Source organism: Oryctolagus cuniculus, chromosome 19, assembly GCF_051225735.1.
Source record: "Oryctolagus cuniculus isolate XC-2025 breed Fujian yellow rabbit chromosome 19, ASM5122573v1, whole genome shotgun sequence".
In the NCBI taxonomy this organism is placed as follows: domain Eukaryota; kingdom Metazoa; phylum Chordata; class Mammalia; order Lagomorpha; family Leporidae; genus Oryctolagus; species Oryctolagus cuniculus.
The window spans coordinates 57,846,194-57,874,141 of record NC_142885.1 but is presented as its reverse complement, the minus strand read 5'-3'; the positions used below and the strand labels follow the sequence as shown (position 1 = coordinate 57,874,141).

The window sequence follows — 27,948 nt, the reverse complement described above, 5'->3', positions numbered from 1 at the left end:
GTTCTGAGGGAAGGAGAGGAGGTGGAGAAGGAGGTGGGAGGAGGTGAGGGGAGCATGCATGATACTTCCGTACCTACCTATTTCCCTTTCTGTAAAGCCTGTGGGTGGCCCGAGCACTCTTTACCACTGCAAGGCTGGGCGTGAGAGTGGGGACAACCCAGGTGCTTTGGAAGGAAAAGGCTTGTTGGGACGCGTCTCTGGGTGGGGGTCCTGGGGGTGGCTGGCCACAGCTCCCTGGCACGTAGCAGGGGTTCTATGGAGTTGGCTGGGAATCTGGCTGACCAGGTGGTGGGCAGCCCCATCCCAGCCATTAGCAGCTCGCTGTTCCTGGTGGGTCTCTTGAATACGCCTGCTTCTTCCCCCACGCTCTCTTCTTCTTGGGGCCATGCCACAACCTCCCCGTAATTCCCCCCCCCCCCATTTCTAGTTCTTTCTGAAAGACGCACCAGAACAGGAGCAGGGCTGCTGGATCACACGGGAGTTCTATTTTCGGTTTTTTGAGCATTTTCCCAGCAGCTACCCCCTCTGCTTTCACAACATTGCTGCACAGGAGTTCCGATTTCCCCACACCCCCACCAACACCTGGCTTTCTCTTCTCGTTTGATAGCAGCTACCCTGATGTGTGTGTGAGGTGATACCTCAGAGGGCATTTACTCAAAAGAACTGGAATCAAGATTGCAAAGAAGTGTCTCCATCCCCATGTTCACTGCCTCACTGTTCACCAAAGCCCAAGTAGGGACACAACCCGAATGTCCCGTGATGGGTCAAAAAGTGTGGTCGTATGCCTACAACAGACCACGAAGGAAATCCTGCCGCATACGGTAGCATGGATGGACCATTATGTCAGGTGGAATAAGACAGTCACAGAGAGACAATGCTGCGTGACTCACGTGAGATAGAACAGTGGTTGACGGGGCCAAGGAAGGGGGTGGTGGGAGCCGAGGCTTAACAGGTATAACGTTCTGAGCCCTAATGTACAACACGGGGACCACAGCTAATAATACTGCATTGCGGTGCAGTGTATTTGGAATTTTTGTTAAGTGACTAGATTTTTGTTGACAAACCGCATATACAGGCACACAAGGTAACCATGTGACAAGATGGATACATTAATTTGCTACACTACAGTAACCATGTCAGGATCTACATGTATCTTACAACATCATGTTGTGTATTTCAGCATGGGAGATAAAATTCATAAAACACAAAAAGAAAGTCCCAGTTGTGCAAGAGGGGTGAGTTGTGGAGATGTCAGCCTTATCCTTAAAAATCTGTTAGGAGGGCAGCCTCGCCTAAGGTGTTCTTACCACAACAAAATAAAAGCAGTAGAATGTAAAAGAAGACAAAAGGAGAGGAGGAGGAACAAGAAGAAAAAAAGGAGAAAGAGGAAGAAGGAGAAGGAGAAGAAGGAGGAGGAGGAGGAGGAAGAGGAAGAGGAAGAGGAGGGGGCACCAGGGACTGAATCAGACCATGGTCCAGCTGGGTTCAGTTCTTCCAACAACTTCTATGCCAGGGACAAAACCATGCAAACTCCGTGTTGGCCTGCTTACTCCTTCCCTGTGGATCTGATGCCTTCTCTCCCTATTTCCCCATTGCCCCCTCTGCTCCTGTCCCAAGGACCTCTTTGCTGGTTCCCAAACATGCCAGGCTGTTTGCCAAGGCTGTTGCCTTCTGTCCAACACTTCGCCACCTCCTGCCCCCCAGAAAGGCTTTCTGTGTGTGGCTATGGGAGGGGCTCCCCGCCTCCCCAGTACTCTCACCCTACTCTACCTCATGATGGCTCTTGACATATCCAGACACTAGGTGGTGTTCTGTTGATACACGGCCACCTCTGGTCTCCCCTATCAGGCAGAAACTCCAGGAGGGTGGAGATATCTCAATACAACTCCCAGAGTCAAAAGACAGCCCAGGAGAAGTGCTATGGTGCCACCTCTGGGACATCCATGTGTCACACAAGGACTGGTCCATGTCCCGGCTGCTCTGCTTCCAACTCAGCTCCCTGCTAATGCACTGGGAGGCAGCAGGTGATGGCTCAGGTGCTTGGGGCCTTGCCACCCATGTGGGGGACCCAGATGGAGTTCCTGGCTTTGGCCTGGCCTGGCTCTAGTTGTTGCAGGCATTTGAGGAGTGAACCAAGAGAGAAAAGATCTCTCTCTCTCTCTCATTCTCGCTATTTTTCAAATAAATAAGTAAGTAAATAAATAAATATTTATAAAAATGGAAAGGACATGGAGTTCCATGCAGTGCAGGGTGTAGGGCAGAGACCCTGAACATACAAGGCCGCCTTTGTTCACCTCTCTCTCCCCAGGTCCGAGAACAAGAGTTGGTAAACCACAGCCTGCCACTGCCCATGTTGGAATGGCCCTTGAGCAAAGAGGGGTTTTTACATTTTTTTAATAGTTGGGGGAGGCCGGTGCTGCTGCTCATTAGGCTAATTCTCCACCTGCGGTGCCAGCACCCTGGGTTCTATTCCCGGTTGGGGCACCGGTTCTGTCCCAGTTGCTCCTCTTCCAGTTCAGCTCTCTGCTGTGGCCTGGGAGTGCAGTGGAGGGTGGCCCAGGTCCTTGGGCCCTGCACCCGCATGGGAGGCCAGGAGGAAGCACTTGGCTCCTGGCTTCGGATCAGCGCAGTGCGCCAGCCACAACACACTGGCCATAGCGGCCACTTGGGGGGTGAACCAACGGAAAAAGGAAGAGCTTTCTCTCTGTCTCTCTCTCACTGCCTAACTCTGCCTGTCAAAAAAAAAAAAAAAAATAGTTGGGGGGAAAAAACAGAAGTAAGATATTTCACAACAAATGAAAATTATGTGAAATTCACATTTAGCAACCATGAATCTAATTTTATTGGCACAAAGCCACATTGGTCATTTCTTTAGGGACTGTCCACCCAATGATGGTGGAGTTGGAAAACTGCAACAGAGACCACATGGCCCGCACAAACTCAACCATTTACCACATGGTCCTGTACAGACAGCATCGCTGGCATCCTGGCTTTGAACATGGCCTGGCACACAGCAGGTGGCTGATGCACAGGGTCCTCTGTTTTTTTCTGGATCTGCCAATCTCCTTTCCCTTCCAGGGAAGACCTTTGAGACTAAGTTTGCCAGCTCCAATCGACTCTTACAGGACGCCTCGTCTTTGCTGGGCCCTGGGCCTCCCTCAGCAGGAGTTGCTGGAGATCAGTCCAGGTGGATCCTCCTTAAACCTGGCCTTGGGAAAGCAAGTCGGCCCCACTCACTCGGCCACGCTGTGCAAGGACTGGTCTGGCTTCAAACACCACTCTCACCTCCTGCACTGTGCTTTTAACTCCTCATGGAGGCTGTCTCACTTTCTCATCTCTGGTGGCAACAGCTAAGGACCTGGGTGAAGCATGTCGCTGGCTGACAGATGGGGAAACTGAGGCACTAGCAATGGTGCTCTATTTTCCCTCCACACCAGGCTGCCGGCCATGATTTCTGGAAACTGGCTCCTTGTGCTCTGTAGGTTCCCACTACACCTGGGTTATGGGGATGTGACAGTGCTATCTGCTAGGTCCTCCTGGAAGGGGGTGACCAGTCTCCCCTGACCGTCCTTGTCCAAAGTCTCATTGACCAGGGCCTGTGGCATCCGGGAAAGGCTGCTGGAGGAGAGGCAGAGTTTCCCTCCCAGCACAGCCACATCGTGTTCATCATTATCCTGAGCTCTTGGGCCGCGTCCCCAGTTGCACCCAAATGCTTGCAACGTAGCAGTCCTTGTCCGTCCATCACTCACAGCCTGGCCACTGCCTTCACTCAGCCACCCCAGCCAGAGTCCCCACTGAACCAGTGCCCCTTGTGCAGTGGGCATGTGCCCCGGATCATCTCAGCTTTGCCTCTCCAATCCTCCCCGAGGTCCAGGCTGCAGGCCGCTGGCTGTGCCTGACCCAGCAAAGGGTGATGTGCAGGAGGGAGCCAGCAGCCCATGGGGCCTCTCCAGGGATGCTGTAACTCACGCTGCAGGGAGGCTGGTGGTGGGTGTGAGGCCGCCGGGGGAGATCCTGGGCAGTCATTGGTCTCACTTGCAAGGAGGCCAAAACAGCTGTGTGACATAGCGGCTGGCAACAGAATGGTGCCAGGGGGGTCACAGGTCAAACAGTCTTTATGGGGAAAGACACTAGACAAAGGAGAGGCAGAAGTGAGCCCCTCTCCTACGGTCATGGTCATGGGTGGTCCAGGAAGCCTTCCCAGAGGAAGTGGCACTGAAAGCTGGAGACAGGTGGGATAGAGTGCGGTGGGGTCAGGTAGAAGGGCCCCCATGTGCAGCTCAGAGTCAGTGTGCCGGTTTGTAGTAGTGCTAGAGTGTGGACAGAGTAGAGTGGAAGGCCGCTTTTGCAGACACGCAGAGCTGACTGTGCACACAGGGGAGGGGCACTCTTGTCCATTTTATGGGTAAGTAGTAGCTTGAGACACCAAGAGGTTTGGGTCACACCATCAATAAAGGAACAACCAGGATTCCAACCCTTCCAGCCAGAGATCTTTGAAAGGGAAATCTTCCTTTCCAGTCCAGGAAGGCCTTGGCCTTCCACGTGACATAGTTTCATTTCCATGAAACACAAGGAGACCCAGTCAGGGCGGCTGAGGCCCTAGGGTGGTTCCCGAGACCAAGCACTGGGCGAGGAGGGAAGCAATGTCAGGAGAGCTGCCTGGGTGCAGCAGGGCTGTCTGAGTCGGGGGAAGTGACACAGGGGGCGGCTTGGAGGCTGAGTCGGGGGAAGTGACACAGGGGGCGGTTTGGAGGCTGCAATGAGCACAGGGAGGGGCTACTTTGTGGCTGGAAGTGAGCTTCTTGGAGGCCATCCCTGGGGGCTCCAGGGTGTAGCCCCCTCAAAAAGCTCCCAGTGGGCAGCCTGTGGATCCCTACTCCCCTTGTGGGAACAGATGTCACCGCTGGGAGGTTGCCACCACCTCCTCTCATCTCCTTCCAAACTGCTTGCTCCAGGGACAGAGAGTGGAGAAGACAAGCTGGAAGGGTGAGCAAGCTTTCTGCAGACAGCCAGCCGCCTCCCACAATTCTGACTCTGCCTCTTCCCCAGAGGGATGTGGTCATGAGCCCGTGGAGTTGGCGGGGTGTGGGGAGGGACTGCCAGGAACAGGAGCTCTTTGCAGAGTCAACACGTGCAAAATCGACTTCATCGCCTCTGCATCTCCCAGACTTGCAGTCACAGGGAATTGTGTCTTCAACAACACTCACCTTCCTGCCCACTACAGGCTAAAGTTTGGGTGGTGCCCAGTGAAGCGAAACCACACCCTAGGCTGTCCACCTGTGCACGCGCACAAAAATGTGGCTGTGCATTTTCTCATATACTGGAGTCCCCTCCACCCTGGCCTCCGTTTCCCCACTGAACAGGAAAAGAAAGGACCACTGGGCTGGCGCTCAAAACCCCCCTAAGCGGAGGGGAATCCGGGTCTCATGGATGGCAGACTGGGAACGCCATCTCGGTATGGGGTGTAATTACATCTAAGCTTTCTGCTGAAGAATGGTTTATGGCTTAAATGCTATTAATTGTAAGCCGTTTTGTTCCACGGGAAGTTGTTCATTGATAACTACCCAATTAGGGTTATTTTGCAATTAGTCTATTCACAGTGAATTTATTGCAAAAGGGGGAGGCTGTGGTGCAGCAAATTAAAGTGTTGCTGGGGCTGGGTGTGCAATGGCTCTTAAATGTCAATCTTATCAACCAGTGCAGAGGTCCCAGGAGGGTGTGCCACTGAGGCCTACGCAGGCAGCACAGGCCTCAGAGCAACCTCCAGCAAACGCAAGCTGCAAAGCCACATCGGAGCTACCTTAGCGTGACCAGGAAGAGTGTGGGAACCCCTGGCCAAAGCTGGTGAGATCTTGATGTTTTTGAAGAGCTGTGGGTGGGGCAGGTTGTATAGCAAACACGCATGCAGCTCTGACTGCTGAGCAGGTGGAGTTCCTATCATGCGTTCAGCTCCCACAAAGCCTCTGAGGTAGGTGTGATCAAGCCCATCTTTCCTTTACCAAAGGAGAAACTGAGGCACGGAGGGGTCAAGCACTCTGCCTTGTCAGAGGAGATCCAGGATCTGAATGCAGTTGGTCTGGCTGCACGGGTGCACCCCTAACCACTGTCAACATCAGCCTGCCTGTTCTACCACCAGCGCCTCCCTTTTCTCTTGCAAGTGCACTGAGGACAGGGAGACACAGCCTGGTGCAGTGTCTCCTCTCTGGGGCTCTCTGGGGCTCAACAGCCGTGAGCCAGAGTGAAGCCCTTTAAGGAAGACATGTGGGCTCTGGAGCCCGAGTTGCAGTCCCTGCTCGGCCACCTGCCAGCTGCATACGTCTGGCCAAGTCCTCAAGCTCTTGCAGCCTTACTTTCTTCATCAACAAAAGGGGTTCAAAATGAACTTACATTACAGAGCGAGGTAAGGATCCAGTGTGGCAAGGTGTAAACGGTGTTAATATATACTAATAAGGATGGTCTCTAACTTAGAATGGCTTGACTTAAGATTTTAAAAATTGATGATGATGTGAAAGTACACTCATACCACTATTCTGTTCTTTAATTTCAGTATTCAATAAATTAATTTTTATAATTTTTATTTATCATTTATAAGGCAGAATTACAGAGAGAGGGAGACACACACACACACACACACACACACACACACAGAGAGAGAATGAGAACATCTTCATCTGTTGGTTCACTACCCAAATGCCTACAATGGCCATGGCTGGGCTAAAGCTACGAACCTGAAACTCAGTCTGGGTCACTCATGTGGGTGGCAGGGATCCAGTCACTCCCAGCTACTTACGCCGACATCTGCTGCCTTGCAGGGTGCGCGTTAGCAGGAAGCTGGATCGGAAGTGGAGCTGGGACTTGGACCCGGGCACTCTGATATGGTATGCATACCAAGTGCTATCTTAACTGTTGTGCACATTATATGAGCTACTCAACACTTCATTATAGAACCGGCTTTGTGTTACATGACTTCACCCAACTACAGGCTACCATCAGTGTTTTGAGTACACTGAAAGTTGGGTAGGACAAGCTGTGAGGCTGGGCAGGCTAGGTATATTCAATGCACTGGGATTTTGAAATTTACAATGGCTTTTGGGGACATCACAGCATCAGAAGTTGGGGGATACCTGCATATAGTATCAGTGGGCAACAGGAGTAAGCAAACCATGAGTTAAATCTGGCCTCTGCCTAGTTTTGTGAATTAAGTTTGACCAGAACATAGCCAAGTACACTAGCGTATGTGTTATCTGTGACAGCTTTTGCGCTACACAGCAGAGGTGAGCAGCTGTAGCAGAGACAGGACAGTCTGCATGGCCTAGAATACTTATATTTGCCATCTGGCCCTTCACAGAACAAGCGTGCTCCCCCCCGGTACAGGGTAGGAGACCAGTATCACTTTGGTGGAAGGGCACTCACTCAGGCCTCCCATACTTCTCTGCCAGGCACTGGCTTGCACAAGGTTTGGGAAATGCCACAGTCTACCTGACGCTTCCCAAGTATGCCAAGTCCAAACAGGAGTACAGACAGGAACCACGTGGACCACTCAGAGACGTGTGGAACAGCGAGGGAGAAAGGGAGCTCCTCTGTTGTTTGGATACAAAAAAATCCTAAAATCTGAGCAAACTGAAAGTGGTCCCTCTTGCTGTCCTCCTGGAGGGACACACAGATCCTTCCAGAACTCTGTCTACGCACTCAGGGCATGGGGGCACCTTGTCCTCATGGGGTCTCCTAATCCAATCTTCCGTCCTGTGACCAGCAGTAAGCACACAGGCACACACACTTGTCACTCAGCACTCTCAGGGATGGGTTCCACAAGCCCCTTGGATACCAAAACCCTTGGATATTCAAATCCATTATTAAAAATGATGGAGTAGGCTGGTGCCGTGGCTCAATAGGCTAATCCTCCGCCTGCGGCGCTGGCACACCAGGTTCTAGTCCCGGTTAGGGTGCCGGATTCTGTCCCGGTTGCCCCTCTTCCAGGCCAGCTCTCTGCTGTGGCCTGGGAGTGCAGTGGAGGATGGCCCAAGTGCTTGGGCCCTGCACCCGCATGGGAGACCAGGAGGAGGCACCTGGCTCCTGGTTTCGGATCAGCGTGGTGCACCAGTTGCAGCACGCCGGCCGCAGCGGCCATTGAGGGGGTGAACCAACGAAAAAGGAAGACCTTTCTGTCTGTCTCTCTCTCTCACTGTCCACTCTGCCTGTCCAAAAAAAAAAAAAAAAAAAAAAAAGATGAGTAGGGGCAGGCACTGTGGCACAGGAGGTCAAGTTGCCCCTTGGGATGTACGCATCCCATACCAGAGTATTGGTTCCATTCCTTGCGACTCAGCTTCTGATCCAGGTTCCCGCTAATGCATCCCAGGAGGCAGCAGCAATGGCTCTAGGACTTGAGTTACTGCCCCCACATGAGACCAGGTTGGAGTTCTTGCCTCCTGGGTTTGGCCTGGTCCAGCCCTGGCTGTTATGGGCATTTGAGAAGTGAACCAACTCACTTTTGCTCTCTGACTTTCAAATAAATAAATAAATGCCTAAAAAAGCAGCAGCAGTGCAGGTTAAAGAAGTGGTACACTATATGGTAAGAACCTATGCACACCCTCCCACATACCTCAAGCCATCCACATTACTTATAATGCCTCATATAATGTAACTGTGGTATACAGAGTTGTTATGCTCTGCTGTTTAGGGGGTAATGACAAGAAAACAGCCTGCACACGTTCAGTAGATATTACTTTTCCCTCGAATATTTTCCACCTGCATTAGGTTGCATCCACAGGTGCAGAATCTGGGGATCAGAGGGGCCAGCTGTACACAAAGTGTTGACGCCTACAGGGAATGGGTGACCCTGCGCTAGTCTGTCTATCTTCTTACCTGGGCACTGAACAAGTGGATTCCTACTGAGTGGGAAGGCGTCTTTCTAGCCTGCTCTTCCTTGGGATGCTTCTGGTCAGGCACCTCCCTTCCATCTCAAGGGAAACGGGACTTGTGGCTCTGCTGTTTTGGGGAGGCCACTCTTCAAGGCCTTGCCAGGTCCGAGTGTACCAACCTCAGGGGACTGACAGCCCACCACCCCCAACTTTCTGCAGTTGGTTTGCTCCATTCTCTGCCTGACCCTCCATCTTCCCATGAATCTCCCTCCCACCCAAGTCCGCAGGAGCTCTGGGTGCTCACAGTTGGCCTCAGTGACCACTGGGGGGTCCTTTCCCCGCTATTCACAGAGAATGCAAGCACCTGTTGCTATGGGAATTTAGAAGCAACAAGGAGCTCTGGTGAACCCTCGGCCACACCATGAGGGACAGTGGGGCACAGCTTGCAGGGTGGCCCTGAGTGAGCATGAGGGGTGACCAGGAGCAAACTGTGACACAGCCTAGAAGGAGCCCTAAGCATGCAATGCCAGCTGCTGCCCGGGCAGATAAGGAAGCCAGGGCTGGAGCGGGGAGGAGCAGCTCAGCTTGAACTACAGGACCCGTCTCTCCATCTCTAATGCATCCCTCTTTGTTCCAATGCCCTTCCTCCCAGAAAAGTGCCCCGTGGATGCCATCTGCCCTCTCCCTGGAGAAAACCACCAGACCACCTGCTGCAGACTGCTTGACCAGCAAGGTCCTCTCTAAGCAAAAGCAATATTTGGACAGGTTCCCTGAACCTGGGTTATGGTAAGCTACTGTGGGTGTGCTGGGTAGGGACAGGGACGCAGGGGACATGCCTGAAACAGCAGCGACCACAGCTGATAAGCAGGGTGACAGGCACACAAGGGTCCCCGCTACTCTGCATGGGAAAACTTCTGCCTGTGTGTGTCAAGGGGGGAAGGAGGGATCCTAACATGGAAGGAGGAAGTTCTAATGCTCTACAGCAGGTAGGCAGGGCTGGGAACGTCCACCTGCAGGCCCTAGGAGGCCCATGAAATCATTGGGTCTGGCCCTGCCAAGGCAACTGCAGGCAGGACTCGAAATTCAATACAACCACAGCGGCCTAAGTTCTAACTTGATGATTTTGGATGGCCGGCGAACTATGTTGTAAGTCTCCAAGGGGCCCCTGGCAGAAGCAAGGTTCCCCATCCCTATAGGGTGACTCCAGTTCACAACAATTTATTGTAAATTTTATCATGAGCCATAAGAGAAGAGTCGGAGAGGTCTCAACACAAAGAAACAATTCATGTTTCAGAAGAAGGAAACGCTCATCACCCTGATTTGATCATTACACGTAGTAGATACCCAGCAAATGATCATCCTATGCCCCATAAATGTGGACAATTATGATTATGATGTTGGTAAAATACAATAATAACAATAAAAAAAGAAAGTAAGACTTAATCAGGGCTCTCCCAGGATATCTCAGCTTGTGAGCTTGTAAAGTCATCTGCAAGCAGTATGACCTTGGGGAAAAGAATTCACATCTCTCATCTGAAAAAATTAGACTCCCAACATCAATGCCAACCTCTGGGGGTGGTGAATGAGCTGAGCTGATTGTATGTGCAGTGTCTGGTGCACAGCCAGCGCATGGCGATGCTGCATCAACACTCCCCTCCCAAGACCACGGAGGAGGTGAAGGTCACTACCAAGACATCCATGCCAACAGCATGGCCTTAGATGCAGAGATGCACAAGCAAAACCAGTCCCCATCTTGCAAAGAGCCCTCGACTCTACCTGTGAATTCCCCTATCAGAGCTCACCAAGAGACCAGATCTAACAGGGGCTCGGTGGCACGTGCAGGAGTGCCCAGAGAGGGAGGGAGGGAGGGAGGGAGGGAGGGAGAAAGCAAATAAAGGAGGAAAGGAAAGGAGGGGAGGGGAGAGGAGGGGAGGGGAGGAGAGGCAGGGGAATGAGAAAGTGGCTTTCACAGATCCTCAAAGTCCACATGACCAATTAGGCACCTTTTTAAAAGAACTCCATTAAAACGATATTCATGCCATGTCTAATCCCGATATTCTGCTGAGAGAACCCGAGTCTATCAACACGGCCACCACATCTTGTGTAACTTTCACACCAGCGCCAATGATCTCATTGCTAGCTTGTCCTCTGCCATAATAGCAGTGGGCTAATCTGCTAAGAGAAGACCATCGAATGCCATACGCCGCGGCCTATATACAAGGCTCCAGAAGCCAGGAAGCACCGGACCTTTAGTTCTGATCCGAGGTTTGTGATACAGGGCAGCCATTCTCCGAAGGTACTAGAAGGTGAGAGCAATGGGGCTCAGCAGGGACTTACCCTCCAGGGGGCAGAACCGCGTCACCCTCTCCGGCATCAGCAGCCCCAGCTTGTGGCGGCAGTAGGTCTCCCCGATCTGCTGGCGGCAGTGCTTGGACTTGGAGCGGGACAGGGCGGAGATGGCCTCCTTGCCCGAGATCTCACACTTGGGAGGCTGGTCGTACTTGCTCTCGGGGGAGCTGCCCCCGCTCTTCCTGGCATGGGGCTGGCGGGGGGCGGCCTTCCCGCGGCTGCTGTTGGCTGCAGTGCTCTCGCCAGGGGGCACCGCGTCACTGGGGCCTCTGCCCAGGAGCGAGTGTCCCTTCCCCCTCTCCTGTGGCTCTGCCTTCCTTCTCAACAGCTCCTTCTGTCTACTCGGCGGCTTCTTTGCCAGCTCGGGCTGGTTCTTCTGCTTTTGAGTCCTGGGTGCGAAGTTGCTATTGTCTACGTTCTCAAAATCCTTGGGGACCGAGTTCTCGTTGTTGCTGTCTGTTCGCACTTTCTCTTTTGGCCGGTGGGAGAGGTAGCCATCCTGGAGGGGACGAGAGAGAAGAGGAACGTGACTTAGGGACTGTGCCAAGGTGTCTGGCCCTTGGAGAGCAGGCCATGTGGGACTGGCACCAGAGCCAAGGTTTCCCACTGTCCCTTTGCTACTTTTTTTTTTTTTTTTTTGACAGGCAGAGTTAGACAGTGAGAGAGAGACAGAGAGAAAGGTCTTCCTTCCGTTGGTTCACTCCCCAAATAGCCGCTATGGCCGGCGCGCTGCGCCAATCCAAAGCCAGGAGCCAGGTGCTTCCTCCTGGTCTCCCATGCGGGTGCAGGGCCCAAGCACTTGGGCCATCCTCCACTGCACTCCCGGGCCACAGCAGAGAGCTGGACTGGAAGAGGAGCAACCAGGACAGAATCCGGTGCTCCAGCCGGGACTAGAACCTGGAGTGCCGGCGCCGCAGGCAGAGGATTAGCCAAGTGAGCCGTGGCGCCAGCCTCTGCTACTGTCTTAAACTCTGCTAAGACTTCTCTCTCTGGACTCAGTAAATTGCTGGGCATTCCAACCAGAAACAAAAGCTTTACCCAGCTCTGAGAAGCTGGGATCAGGGTTCTCAACGCTTCTCACGAGCCACGCCTTTTCAAGGCACCTTTCTTTGCTTCAGTGTCTATGCCATTTTGTCCTGGCTTCCGTGTTTAAAAGTTGCAGCATGCAGTGCTGTGATGGTTTGTTTCAGGGCTGGAAGTGACATAATGAAGCTGTAAAGGGAGGATACATTGCTAGGGCGTTGCATGCATTCCCTGGCCCTTAGGCTCACAGATCTGTGCCCAGGAGAAGCGGCAGCTCAGGCCACTGTGAATTCTGTGGCAGACACGTTGTGTGGATGCTGAGGGCAGGGGAGGGGATGCTGACTGGGCAGAGTGGCCCTTACGGTGAGGAGGGATGCAAACTTGTGACATTCTCGGGCTTGTGTTTATTTCTTGAGTTTGCATCTGGAGGAGGACTGATAGGAGTACTGTCCAGGGTCAAGACAAAGGTCTGGAGTCATTCTGGAAACAACGCATGGCAAGGATGTTTCCAGAAAGGTGGCAACCCCACTCTGCTCCTGCAGGTGTAGCCAGATCCTGGTCATTTTGAGTTCAGGTCAAATGCACCATTCAGTTAATGCCCCCCGATCGTTTTTGAAACACGCGGTTTTTGCTTGGGGCCCATCCCCAAGGCTTTACCCTGGAGGGTGTCCACTGCCCCAGGGCATGCTCACGGTGGCCTCTGCATGCTCACTGGTTCCATGAATCTGCCCCTGTTGCTATAGAAACACATTAAGAGGGAGCAGCATCCCCATGAGCTTTCTTTTTTAAAAGAGGACTGAAAGTTGCCTCTTACCCATCCCCAAGGAACAGAATGGCAGGAAATGAACAGTAGACTGTGCTGGTGTCTGGGAGAGGCGGACACAGCAGCTGACACTCAGCGAGGCGCCCACTCTTCCGGTCTGCAAACTATAGCCCCTGGGCCAAATCTGGTCCACCGCTTGTTTTTGTGAATAAAGTTTTATTGAAACACAGCCACACCTGTTCTTTGATGTGCTGCTGCTGACTGCTTTGGTACTACAAAAGAGGTGAGTAGCTCTGGTGGCGAATGTCTGGTATGCAAGACATAAAACCCCATATGAAAAAACCATGCACGCATTTCAAAGTTGTTTTGCACCAAAATAAAGTTATCTTTAATTCTATCTCCCCACAAACTTTCTGAAGCACACTGTATTTCCATCTGGCCCTCTAGGAAAAAGTCTGCAGACCCCTGTTCTATAGGAGTGTGAGATGAAAAGCCGGCCCCTCTGAAACTGGTGTAGCTGTCCCTGTCCGCATGGTCCCTGTCTGGCTCAACACTGGTCCAGAGAAGCTCTCCATGGCTGCCCTCTGCCCTCTGCCCCAGCCGCCCTAGAATTAAGCACCAATTTCTCCTCTTCAGAGGTCATGAGAGTGACAGTTGCCACTAAGGCAGCTCATGGCCACTCTCTAAGCTGGGCATTGCTATTATTACCATGGTTTACACAGCAAACTGGGCATCCGTTCACAGTCACGTGCCCCAGATAGCCCAGCTGGCTGGTGGTGAAGCTGCAATTCAAACCAGACAGAGCACAGACCCACGCTCTGGCCTGCTGGTTTTGCCATTCGTGTCCAAGAAATTGTTGAGCGCCTTTTACAACTATCACCCTATGCCCTCATGCACTGCATCCTGACCTTGAACCACAAGATGTAGATCACTTCCCAATATACTCCCTCCTAGCTAAACACATCTTGTACAGGCCCGTCACCACCAAGGAGCCATCTCAGGGCTGACCAGCGGTCTATGGTACTGCAGGAGTCTCTCTCTCTCTCTCTCTCTCTCTCTCTCTCTCTCTCTCACACACACACACACACACACACACACACTCACACACACACAAAGCAAGCAGGGTCATGCAGCAAGGAGCTCGAGGTGGTGGAAGCTGCAGGCAATGGTGTAGACGGAAGGAAAACGAGTGAACGGAGAAGTGGGAGTTTTGTGTCAAAGAGGAGCTTGTGTTTCATCCCAAAGCGTTGATGAGGACCCTTGAGTCCCCGTCTGTCATCCCCACGAGCAAGGTGCTAGAGCAAGCCTCTGTTCTTGTACCCTAAGAAAGCCTCACTGAGACTCTTCATCCCTTTTTTCTGTCCAGAGGCGCTGGGTGCATCCCAACCCAGGGCTCACACACGTGTGCCACAAGCCCGGCACACAGAGGGACTCTCGGGCATCACGTGTTGGGCTTTGAAGATCTCCCTGGAAGGAGGCCTTCTAGACACCACTTAGTGCAGAGGCTGGTTGTTAGAACATCCACGGATATGCATCACGGGCCGGGCTCGGGGCTCTGCTCCTACATGCAGAGCCTCACTTAACTTGCAGAGAGATACGCTCCAAAGCAGCTGCTACTATTCTCTTTCGACTTATAGAAGCAGGAGGCATGGGGGCAGATCTTGGGGCTGTTGATGAATTTGTCCAAAGTCATCTGGGGGAGGCAGTGAACTTGAGCCTGTGTGGTTCTAAATGATTCTGTGCAGCGCCCTGTCTGTTTTTGCTGAGAGGTGAGCCTATCTCTAAGGAAAGGGGTAGGACCCTCTTTTGCTCCCATTCGCCTAGGTGGGGATGGAGCTGCAGAGGGCAAGGGTGGGATCCAACCGGTTCTGCACACACGGCCCAGTTCCCTTACTCTTGGCACATGACGGAACTGTACTTCCCAGGCTTTGCACATTTGGCACAGCAAAGCAATGTGCTGTAGCCACATCAAGTGACTGGACCCAGGGCACAATGTGCCATGTTCCCCTGCCCCCCAGAAGAGTAACCAGCCACACTCTGGATGGTCCAGTTCGTCCTACATCCCTGAGGGAGGCCCATGTGGAGTGGAGACTCCACCAAGCCCCATGGGCAGAGCTCGGCCCCTACTGTAGGCAGTCTCTGAGCCCTGAGGCTCTGTGTTACCATGGCTAGATACAGCTCATCCTGACCAACACAGGGGCTAACTTGACCTACTTCTTCCTCCCAGCTGTCCCCCTGCACAGGAGCCAATTTTTTTTTTTTTTTTTTTTTTGCTTCCAACAGATAGCAAATCAGTTTCACCATTCCCATTCTCTAAGAACACAAATTAATATTCTGCTCATAAGCCTGTTTTCTAGACATCAGCGAACGAGAGGGCAAGCAATAAGCCCCCAGACCCACTGCCCTGAGACGGCCCCAGCCCCTTCTTTGCAGCACACCCTCAGTATTATCCCTGGGCTCCTCTCCTCAGTATCAGAGGTCACCAGGCTCGGCCCTTAGCAGCTTTTCGCCAGGAGTCACCAGGCACAGAAGCTCCTGCTCTCAACTGCTTTCCGGTAGAATTTTGCCAGGAAACCCAGTGAAGGTCTCCCTGGGTCCACCCACGGCAGGTGGTGCTCACGTGACCGCGATGGGGATAATGCTGGAGGCAGAGCTTGAGGAGTCGCTCATCTCTCACAATGTAGACTTCACACCTGTTCAGGGGCTGCTCATCCCAGCCTGGTCACTGCCACTGCACTGTCCGCAGGGGTGCTTCAGTAATGGGGTGGATAAACAGAATTAAAAGAGAAATTTATTTGGTGCAGAATTTGCGAAATTCATGCATAGTGTTTTTCATAGTAAGCATTTTCCAAGATCGTTTGTATGCATGCTCTCTCTATATTTTTGCACCGAAGTAAAGTTCTCTTTTAATTCTATTTTCTGTGAACATTTCAAGGAATATGAAACTTCTAGAATCTTCCTGCCACCCAAAGCAGGAGGAAGAATGAATAACAAAGCTGTAATGGATACTCTACCAATTCACACTGGGCCTCCACACTCTCCTGATGGCCCCCACCAGAGGACGGATTAGCTGTTTTTTCTGCACCGTGATTGATGAGCCACGTCCTCCTCATTCTTAACCAAGCCAACGCTCTCACCTTGGGTTATTTATGCAAATGTAACCCTTTGACTTATTTTATTTTAATGTACTTATTACAATGATTGCACATTCAAATGTTTGCACGGGCGCTCCGAAACTCTAATTGCCCTGCTGTTGCCTTACCTTGAAGCTGTTGTGAGAATCCATTTTTATTCCTGAGAAATAATTAAATGCAATAACGTCCTCCATTCCCATTCAACCTTGGGCATGCTCAGAGCCAATTTCAATCAGGTAGAAATATGCGAAGCGCCGTATGGCTCCAAGAGGCAGATGACGCGACCCAGGCAGCCCTGGCAAGACACCCAGGTCTGCTTCTGCCTCCTCCTGGCTCTCCCCAGTCTACTAGTCCTGCTTTGGAGAGGCAAGGGTGGGTCGCTGTGTTTCTTCTTAAGTATCCACCCAGAGGTTAAGCCTGCCCTTATTGTCTGTGTGGAAGAGCACCAGGCAGAGATGGGAAGGCCTTGGCTCTTCCTCGAGTGATCGGCCAATATGCTCATCTGTGTAGTAACAGGTCTTACATGTGAGCTACCGAACATTCTCTGCATTAGTCATTAATCAATACGATCGACTAACAGAGTTCCATCATTCCAGCTCATTGAAAAACAAGTGGATGGACGTTATCAGGCCGGGGACTAAAGACGGGGTGGGAGTTCCTGCGGGCATCGTGTCTCCTCTTGGCCTCCTCCTTCCACCACGGTTTCTAACAGATGCTGCGAGTCACAGGTTGGAGTCAGCAGAAGCAAATTCGGCTCCTCCCTCTTCAAGCTGAGACAAACATCTCATCCCCCTAAGCCTCTATTTCCACGTGGCCTAGGGTAGTCCCGCATCTGGGGGACTTGGCAAAGCTATCGAGCACAGAACACAATGCTTGACACAGGAAAGTGAGTAAAAGACAATCATCTAGCAGAAAATCCAGATCCAGGGTCCGGTGTTGCGGCACCCGTGGATTAAGCTGCCGCCTGCAACTCTGGCATCCTGCATGAGCGCCGGTTCACATCCCGGCTGCTCCACTTCCAAGCAAGCCCACTGCTAATATGAATGAGAAAGCAGCGGAAGGCAGTGCAAGTTATCTGGGTCCCAGCCACCCATGTGGGAGACCCAGATGAATGTCCTGGCTCCAAGGCTTTGGCCTGGTGCAGCCGCAGCTGTCGCAGTCATCTGGGAGGTGAAGCAGTAGCTAGATCTCTAAGTCTGTCTCTCAAATAAATAAATACATATTTTAAAAAAAAATCTACATCATATAACCTAAAATCTGCTCCAGGCCATTTACACACATCTATCAGAAAATCCACATCCAGTGCTTAGCACTCCCCAGGCTCTGCTCACAGCCATTCGCACGAACTTGGCCATGATGCCCCTAGGAAGGAGATGCTGGATTATTCTCCCCATTTTTCAGACGGGAACACTAGGTTTAGGGCGGATGAGGGGCAAAATCTGCACACCTAGGAGGTGGAAGGTCAAGGAACTGCATGCAGGCCGTCTGGGTCCGGAGGCCATGCTCAGCAGCACCACACTGCCTCTGGCAGCTATGAAGAACAGGGAGGTGCCAACAGGAAATCCTGGCCAGGTGCTCGGCTAAGAACAGAGGGCGCCCGTCCCACCTGCTCACCATAGCAGTTTATGGCTTCCTTTCGTGCCAAGTGGACACACAGCCGGCTGGGTAGCTGTTTGCTGTTGAAGTCAGTGTCTGAGGCTTCCCTCCAATTGCCAAGGTTACCGAGGCCACGGGGAGGGATACTAGGAGAGAAGACCGCACCTGCTTCCAAAAGGACTTCCGTGCCAGAGTAGACGAACGTGAGAGGCACAGTGCGCATGGCTGCACCCAATTAGGACATGCAATTACCCAGGCTGCCAATGCAAATAGACCCGACAGAGGCCCTTTGCCCAGCTCATTGGCATGCACAAAATGTGGCTGAACCGGCCAGCACTTAGAACCCTGGGGGCCAAGCTGGACACAGGCGTGTCCTGCTTGAATAGAATCCTAAATAATAAGCTTTTCACAGTTTAGCTACGCTTTAATGGGACACACTGCAAGGGGTGAGGAGGGAGGGAGCTGGCCTGATCTATCTGGGTTGAAATCCAGTTCTATCCCTGAACCCTGAGATGGAGGGCTAGTCACTTAACCTCACAGAGCCCTGATTTCTCATTTACCAAGAAAGCTTGGTGGTAGGAAGATCTGCATTGCAAAGGTGAGGCACGGATGGTGGGACACTTCTATTTAATTTATTTTGTGCTCTCCCCCAAATACTTACAGCAGCCCAGGCTGGGCCAAGCCAAGGCCAGGAGCCTACAACCCAAACATGGGTGACAGGGACCAAAAGACATGAGCCATCACTTGCTGCCTCCCAGGGTCTGCATTAGCAGGAAGCTGTATGGGAGGCAGAGAAGCTAGGACTCCAACCAGGCACTCTGATACGAGATGCAGGCATCAAGCAGTGCCTTAGCTGCTGGGCCAAATGCCTGCCCCTAATTAATTCTGTTTAACCAACGAGCATGAAGCTGTTTGTGGAGCTCTTAGTGAGTGAGTGCATGGTGATATTTTTAGCTGGCATCTCATCACTGGATGAGCAGGCCCGAGTCTTTCATCAAAGGCAGGGTGGTGAGATTCAGACTCTGCCCCTCTGCTCGCTGTGTGGCCCTGGCCACAGCACCTTTGTCTCAGTTTCCCGCTCTGTAAAATGTGGAGCCACTCTAAGGGGGCTTTGATGAGAAGTCAAAGAGTTTATACACAGTTTATACATTTAGCTTACTGTCTAGAACTTAACAAATGCTTGCTATCTTTAATTTACTGAAAGAGCACTGATGCTGGCGATGACTGAATGTGGTTGCTCTTCAGTGTGGTCTGGGGACCCCTGAGCATCCCTGAGGGCTTTTCGGGGGATCTACAGGGACACATCCCTTTTGTCACAGTGTGACTGTGTTGGTTTCCTGTCTTGCTCATTGTCTCGCAAGTGCACAGCAGAGCTTTCCAGAGGTGACAAGCCGTGCAATATGGCAGCAGGTCGGAAGCAGAAGCAGATGTGAGCCTTCAGCTGTCTGCTATTAAGTCCAGCACCACAGAGATTTGCAAAAATGTACAGCAGAGCCTCGCTTCTCATTAACTTTGTTGCAGATGCGGGAAATATACTGTTGACATTAGCATGCTTATTTGGAGACAGGTAACTGATTACTGCCGCTTTTGAGACTTAATAAATATTTTAGGAATGCCTTAGTTTAAGTATCGATATGTAGGATAAGTAATTGATGGATATCACCTCACTAAACGAAACTCCTTTAGGGCCCTTGAGATTATGAGGGGGTCAGCGCTGATGTGATACACATCTGTCCTGCTCAATATCCACTCATTAATGGGAGCAGAGTTCAGGACCCTATGCTGTGAGCTCTGTTATACGCCAAGACCGCGGACTTGTACGATTTACATTTTACTGGTGCAACAGCAAATGCACACAGGAAAGACAGAAGTCTAAGCTGAGTAGACATGGGGTACTGAGAATCATAGGAGCTCCGGCACCTTTTTTTTTTTTTTTTTTTTTGAAAGAGAGACAGAGAGAGCGAGAGAGAGCAAGCTCCTATCTACTGGTTCATCCCCGAAAAGCCCAGAAACACAATCCAGGTGTTCCACGTAGGTGTCAGAGACACAATCAGTTGAGTTGTTGTCTCCCAGGGTCCACAGTAGCAGGAACTGGATGTTGGGAAATGTCTGCTAGGACGTTAGGAAATTGGACGTGGGGTATGTCTGTCTTAACTCTGAGACCAAATGCCTGTCCCAGGACCCTAAAGTCTCGAGTCATCTTTGAGGACAGACATATCTGGCTGCAGAAGAGCAATGCTGCCTCTCTGATGTAGGGAGGGAGTTATGTAGCGATGAGGAGATGAGGTCACCAGCCCCTGCATCCAGCCCTGCCTGCATTGTCAACCTCCCCCCACCAAAGACCCCTGCAGCATCTTTGAAACGACTGCTCAGAACCTGCTCTAGCCCAAAATATCCAACATGGCTGCCAGCGGTGGTCCCATGATGATCTTTAGCTTATTATAATGTCATTAGAAGAAAACTTCCATGGCTAACACTCCTACTCCCATCATACACCTGACAGGATAATATCTCTGAGATTTCCAAAGGATGAGGGAATGGGCGGTACTGAATGAAGTCTTGCACCGAACCCCGCCCCTTATGAATTTTTCATTAAACCACACCCCAGACACCATGCCCTGTGCCTCCAGTTCATATAAAGCAACGGCCCCAAACCTTGTCGAGTGCCGTTCTCACTTGACCATGCCCCCATCCCTTGCTGAGTGTGCACGTTCACATTGCACATGAATACATCTCTCTTTTCTTGCTGCTTGGCTTACACCTGTCTCTCCTCCTTGAATTATTCCCTTGCATTGCAGACAAGAACCTGGACCCAGCCACCCCACAGCATCCCTTCCTTGACCAAACCACAGCCAGGCTCCTCTGAACCCCTTATCTACAGAGTTTCAACCTTGGCCTGTAGACACATGAGCGGAACACAAACTTGGCTTCTGACGGGCTCAAGACTACATCCCTAAAATTGCCTGCCTGAAAAACCTCCAGGTTGTCCAAAGAATGGGCTGTCTAGCGGGGTCCATCTCCCAATGTCTGTGGGAAGGCAACAGAACAACTTCCATGTGTGCCAGTTAGCAGACCCCATGGGTTTCACCTGCACCAATGCCCTCCAACCCCTTGGATCCTGTTTTGTAATTTTTCCCTTCCCTGTCTCCACCCAGCCCCTGCTTGCCCTGGCTCCCACTTCCTCATTCTCCCTTTAAAACTCCCAGATACCTCTGGGCAAATCCAAGTTGAGTTCTGTTCATGCTGGATGCCTTCCCTACTGCAACAGTCATGACTGATTAAATCTGTTCTTACCACTTTAGCCAGCATCTGGCTTTGTTTATGTTTGACAATGCCCAAGGCCACATAGCCTGGACCTCAACTCTACAGTTTGAAACCTTTGGGCCAAAGTAGAGGAAGCCAGTGGAAGCTCAGAGCCTCCTGTGTGCCTGGACCAACCTACTCGCCTCTCCCAGATCCACTGGGGGACATGATCGTGACAGTCACAGGGTGGGGAGCACCCAGATGACTGCAGGCAGGTGGCAGGTGATGATATGAACTGGCATTTTCTGGCTCTTACCATGTCAGCCTAAGGGATAGCTGTGGGGTGCACAGGGGCACACAGAGGGAGAAATGGGGGCAGAGGTAAAATAGCGGAGGAAAAAGGATGAAATGCAAGGGAAAAACGGAGCACCTGGAGGAAATAAACACAAGCCATCACTTACTATGAGCTGATTAGGCACCAGCCACAGGGCTAACAAGACCCTCCCTTGGAATGGCTTATTCATCCTTTCAGTTTAAAAAGGAGAAGATTCTGCCCTTTGTTGTAACATGGATGTAACTGGAGGGTGTTATGCTAAGTGAAATAAGCCAGACACAGACAGAAAAGCATTGCGCGGTCTCACTCACATGTGAAATAAATTGTGTGTGTGTGGGTGGGGGGTGGGGATTGTTCTTTCTACCCATTTGTCCATCCACCTATCCATCTATGCATCCAACCACCCACCCATCATCCATTGATCTATCCATCCATCCACCCAACCACCCATCCGTCATCCATCTATCCAGCCACATATCCAACTGTCCATCCATTTGTTCATTCGTCCACCCATCCATCCATTTCCGGTACACAGAGAATGGGACAGTGGTTGCCCACAGGTGTGGAAGGCACAAGAAAGTGGGGAAATGTAGGTCAAAGGATCCATCATACCAGGTAAGTAGGATGAACAAACCTAGAAACTGCGTGCTCAACGTGAGGACTAAGTTAATAAAACTGTATTGTATTGGGGAATTTTGTTAAATAAGATTTTATCTGCCTTTGTCATGGACAGAAAAGCAACTCTGTGACATGATATGTCAACCTACATTGCTCAGTAACCATTTTACTATCTGTATGTATCATCATAACTTCAAACACACACAATAAAACCTATCTCCCAAATAAATAAATCTCCCAGAGGAGGTCAGGAGTGAGTAAAAACAACTGGCCACGTGTCTGTCAATGGCCTGCTACTGGTAGGTACACCCACACCCTTCTGTTCTCGTACTCAACGTGGCACATTTGTGCTACCATGGTAGGGTTGAGTGGCTGTGACAGGGAATGCATAGCTCCCGAAGGCAAAATCAGGCTTTCGGCAGAAAAGTGAGTACTCCCTCAAACAAGGAAACTGAGGCTGAGCCCAGCTGGATCCAGGTCAATCAGTGTGCAAGAGGCAGGGTCAGGGGCCGGTGCTGTGGTGTGGCAGGGTCATCGCTGCCTTGGGACACGGGCATTCCATATGAGCACTGGCTCTAGTCCCGGCTGCTCCTCTTCCGATCCAGCTCCCTGCTAATCTGCCTGGGAAAGCACTGGAAGATGGCCCACATGCTTGGGCCCCTGCACGCACATGGGAGACCCAGAGAAAGATCCTGGCTCCTAGCTTCAGCTTGGCCCAGCCCCCAGACATTGTGGCAATTTGAGGGGTGAACCAGTGGATGGATGACCTCTCTCTCTCTCTCATCCCCCTCTTGTTCTGTCTTTCCCTCTCTTTGTAATTCTGCCTTTCAAATTAAATCAATAATTGTTTTAAAAAGGCAAGATCAAAACGGACGCTTGGGCATCAGACCCAAGAAAAGAAGAAAAGCAGAGAAGAGTCTTCCAGAAATGACAATGGTCATGCTGTCCACACAGAAGCAGTTGCTATGAGGAGGCCTCAGGACGGTGAAACAAGCATCCCTCAGGTTGGCCTCTATTGTGGGTGAGCATGGTTTGCCTGCAATTGCAACATCCTCTTATCCCATGGCCAAGGCCACACAACCCAAAGATGGAGAGAAAAAGGAGGGGGTCAGGAGGAGGCAGAGGCGGCTGGGGGTGAGGGAGGGCGGGAAGGAAAATGAAGAACCCCATCTTGCTTGAGTAAGACAGCCTCTGGGTACCTCCAAGACAGGGTCCCTCAACCATAGCACAAGTGACATTCTGGACCGAATAACTTTATTTGAGGGGCTGTCCTGGGCACTGAAGTGTTTAGTAGCATCTATCACTTCTACCCACCAGATGCTAGCAATAATCCCCTGGCCTCAACCACAAGTGTGCCCAGACCATTCTCAAAGGCCCCTAGAGTGGGGGGTATGGCAACACTACTCCCCACCACCCAGCCCTATGGGGAACCATGGCTCAAGCCTCAGCTGATCAACTCCTGTTCTCACCTAGAACAGCCCCGGTGGGCAGCCAAAGCAGCCACAGCTGGAGAGAGAAGCCACAAGAAAGAGGGATGGCTGCAGAAAAGATCCAAGCTTACTAAGGAGGGTGTTCTGGAGGAAAAGGAGGGAGGCAGTGGTTGTGGCTACTCAGGAAGCAGCAGCAACTGGGTGGGAAAGTAAGAGGGGAGTCAGGGTCCCTGAGGACAGGGAGCCATGGTTCCCCATAGGGCTGGGTGGTAAGGGATGGCCAGTCCCTGCGCTGGTGCCTCACCCTTTGCTTTCAAGTAGTTGTCACGACTGGACTAATGATTGTATCCAGTGCACAGATGTCCGCTGTGCTCTGTGGAATGTTTTCCAGCTTTGTGTCTTTTTTTTTAAAGATTTATTTATTTATTTGGGAGGCAGAGTTACAGACAGAGAGAGGGAGAGACAGAGAGAGAGGTCTTCCATCCGCTGGTTCACTCCCCAAATGACTGTAACAGCTAGAGCTGGGCTGATCTGAAGCCAGGAGCCTGGTCTCCCATGCAGGTGCAGGGGCCCAAGCACTTGGGCCATCTTCCACTGCTTTCCCAGGCCATTAGCAGGGAGCTGGATCAGAAGTGGAGCAGCCAGGACTCTAGCAGGCACCCATATGGGATGCTGGCATCACAGGCGGAGTCGTAGCTTACTGAGCCACAGTGCCAGCCCCAGGGCTTTTTTCAGAATTCATCTAACAAATTCGATGTCTGCCCTCTTCAAAAGCTGGGGCCCTGAACATTCTGGGCTTGGATTCCTCTGTGACAATCACCAGGGGGCTCAGAAGGGGCCGCGTGGTCTCCAGAGGGGCACCTGCTCTACAGAGCATCACAACTCCCATCCCACCTGGCTGGGGTCCTCTGGCCCACTGGTGTGCCTATGAGACATGACCCAGCTTAAAACTAAGGACCCAGCTTCCTCATGTGAGTCTCGTCTCAAAGATCTCAGAAACCTCAACGGATCCTTGCACTCCAAGGCCTTCGAGAGAGGTGGTGTGGCCACTACTGGGGTGTTCTGGGAACATTTGGCAGTATTTCTGGTCACAGTGGTTGGGGGGGGCTTCTGGCAATTAGCAAGCAGGAGGACATCGGATGCCCAGCATCACATGCACTGCCAATGACGCATTGTCCTGCAGCCTGCAGGACTTCCGAACGCCCCCAGGTGTCCCCTGGGTGAACAACTCTTTTGTCATCATCCAGACCAGCAGCCTAACTCAGATTCATACAGAACACAAAGTGCTTAAGAACAGTTACATTGTAACTGAATTTTCTAGGAAAGTAACTACTGTTTCATTCACAGGGAGATTCTGTGTCATTCACAGTTTGACCACAATTTCAGAAAATTACATCATCAAAGGCCACTCTAGCCTTGGCTGTGCGTTATCAAGGAACACACCTGTTACTGTCTGCCTTTGTAGCTGCTGAATTCATGCTGACTCAACAGACAGCAGCTGACCTCTTCAGATACTGTACTGCTCCTTCTATCCAAGGGTGGGACCCCAGCCAGCAGCGTCAGCATCACCAGGGAGCAATGATGGACATGCACGGGTGTAGACCCTGGCCTGGGCCGCTGAATCAGAATCTGTGTCTTAGCAACACCCCAGGGTGCTCCCTCTGCAGGTTAGAGCTTGAGAAGTGCAGGGTTACGATGTTGCACCTGATGGTTTATATATTGCCTATTTATAAGTTACTTTTACATATTTCTTCACACTACGTTAGAGCAGGGTGCCAATCTTTTTGATAGTTTGCGGGTGCAAGGAGGTTTAGAGTAAGAATGAATTGCATTTCCAGATGGGTGGAAGGAAGGTTTTAAAAGATCGCTGCATTGAGAGGCACTGATTTATGCATTCCAGAAACTTTAGTTGGGTGCCCACTCCATGGGCACAGAATGGGAAGGTCAACTAGGACATGCTTTCTGCTCTTGGTGGAGTTCAGAATCATGACAGGGAAGTGGGCACAGATAGAGTTATTTTAACACTCATAAAACTGGAAAATGCAGGGTGTGAGTGGGGTTGGTTGTGCACCAGGGGTTGAGTTTCATGGAGAATACGGATCTGCAATGATAACACATTAATAAAAAATGTATACAGGGACTTCAAAAAGTTTGTTGAAAATGGAATTAAAATCAGTTTTGCTGCAAATACAGGGTTTGTCAAATTTTGTTTTAAGGTTTCATCAAAAAAATTGACAGGAGTTATATACAACAGTGTTAGTGATTTGTGGCTATTTTAAAATGTATATGAGGGAAGTTGAATATGATTTTGATTATTGTGTAGGGCCCTTGTGTATTTCCCTGCTGGACTATGGTCCGTTTCACTTCTTATTTGCTGAACTCTTTATTTAGTGGAGCATGAAGCCTTTGACTATAATGGAAATTAAAAATGCTATTTCAAAATATAATACACAAAATGTTAAGAAAAAAGCTAGTTTATATTGGTAAAAAGCCGCTTGAAATCCATGCAGAGTTTCTACATAACAGGCATTTTCCACAAACTTTTTCAAGACCTCTTATATAATTCTCATGGAATACTGGAAAAAAAAAAAAAAAACAATTAAAATAATCCCGGATATAGAGCAGAACATGTTTTCCAGGCCACTCTTCTAGAGGGACAACCTGTGCAAAGTGTGGTAAGAGACTTGCTACGGTCATAGCTGGTGCTCACAACCCTGACCATTGTGGGATCATTTCTTCTAAAGACTGTGCTGAACACCTTACACAACTTATCTTTAAAAACTCCAGGGTAGGCCGGCGCCATGGCTCAATAGGCGACTGCAGTGCCAGCACATCGGGTTCTAGTCCCGGTCGGGGCACCGGATTCTGTCCTGGTTGCCCCTCTTCCAGGCCAGCTCTCTGCTGTGGCCCGGGAGTGCAGTGGAGGATGGCCCAGGTCCTTGGGCCCTGCACCCACATGGGAGACCAGGAGGAACCACCTGGCTCCTGGCTTCGGGTCAGCGCAGTGTGCAGGCCGCAGCAGCCATTGTGGGGTGAACCAATGGAAAAGGAAGACCTTTCTTTCTGTCTTTCTCTCTCTCACTGTCCACTCTGCCTGTCCAAAATAAATAAATAAATAAAATAGAAACACACTTTAAAAAAAAAAAAAAAAACTCCAGGGTAACTCTGCAGGGCAGGTGCCACCAGGTTCACATTTTTCACTTGGGGCTTTGCTATCAAGACCTTTTGCCTGGCTGCCTCTGGTTCCCTCTCAATCTCTGTTATCTGAGAACTCCCAGCTCTGTACTATGCTCACCCCACCCTCCAGGCCCAAACCCCAATGAATCTGTGTGTCCTGTGGAGCTCATTCCTTATGCACGTCTCCTGCCTCAACTCCCCGGAAGCGCTCTGCTGTTCCGGCCATCGCCCTCCGAATCATCCTCCTGGCTCAGGTCCTCTGGGACAGGCACTTAAGGAGACAAATGGGCCTCCCGCGGATGAAAGACACGCAGCTTTCAAACTCCCCCTTCGCATCTGCTGGGCCCCCCTGCCCCGACTCCCTGCCACAAGTGGGTAATGAATGGCACACTTGTAAGCTCATTACAGCAGAGCCGCTGAAGAAATGGAAATGCTCACGGAGCCAGCGACATAAATAAGGAAAGACGCCTGTAAATAAATAAATATAGATGCACAGACGCACACACAAGCCCAATTAATTTATATCATCTGAAAGCCCGAGCCATTTGGGGTGGGGAGAGCGAGCAAGGCAAAGGCTCCTAATATTGCCAACCATGTGATAGCAGGACTGAGCTTCCCCAGCAGCTGCCAATAAATTATTTTTACTACGCAGAGGTACAAATGAATATGCTGCCGCCACCCCCTAAATCTCCTTTATGAGCATGTGTTTGCCTTGGCCCACCCTAGCGGGGATAGGGGCTGCCAGGCAAGTTTGCATTGGCCGAACTCCCAAGGAAGGCAGCCGTCTTGCAGCTCTGAAGGCCTCCTCCCTACAACCTGGAGGGACCCCACTGGCACTTCCTGTTTATGGGGCGTTGGGCACAGCATCTGTGTCTACTGCAAGGCTGTGGGTGTTAATGCCTGCAATGCCCCTGCCCCAGCTTTGGCAAGATGACTTCTGCAGCCCGAGCTGAATGTCGCGGTTGTTCCTGGGATGGGGTGTGCCCCTCTGGGCCCCAGCATCCTGTATCAAGAACCAGGTTGGGGTACAGAAGCTCCGAGCACTCCCTCCAGGTGGGACATGTCCCATGCCCATCTCTCAGCCTGTTCTGAGCCAGGAGGAGGCATTACAGAGTCACAGGGACCATGACTGCTCAACCCAGCAGTAACAGGGACATGTCTGCAGCCACTCTGGTAGATCTGAAACCTGGCTCTGTCACTCTCCAGCGGTGCGACCTGGAGAAAGCTCACTTTATTCCTTCCTACATGAAATAGGAACAATAATATCTAAGGCTCACAGGGCCAATGAGAAGGTGTGTGGACTCTATCAGTGAAAAGGCCCAATCAGAAGACATGGCAACCAAGGACAGGTGGCTGTGAGTGACACCATTCTACCTGAAGTCCTACATCGACCTTCCATGCCTTCCTTCACAGATGCTAACTG

General features: G+C 51.2%; 1 protein-coding gene across 1 annotated transcript in view; it reads right to left on the bottom strand.

The window, feature by feature from the left end:
* Positions 1-27,948, bottom strand: part of XYLT1 (xylosyltransferase 1) — a 335,879-nt gene that overhangs the window by 139,068 nt on the left and 168,863 nt on the right. The window contains exon 3 of the mRNA XM_070064777.2: positions 11,196-11,706. Within this exon, the coding sequence (XP_069920878.2) occupies positions 11,196-11,706 (511 nt within the window). The remainder of the gene's footprint in view (positions 1-11,195; positions 11,707-27,948) is intronic.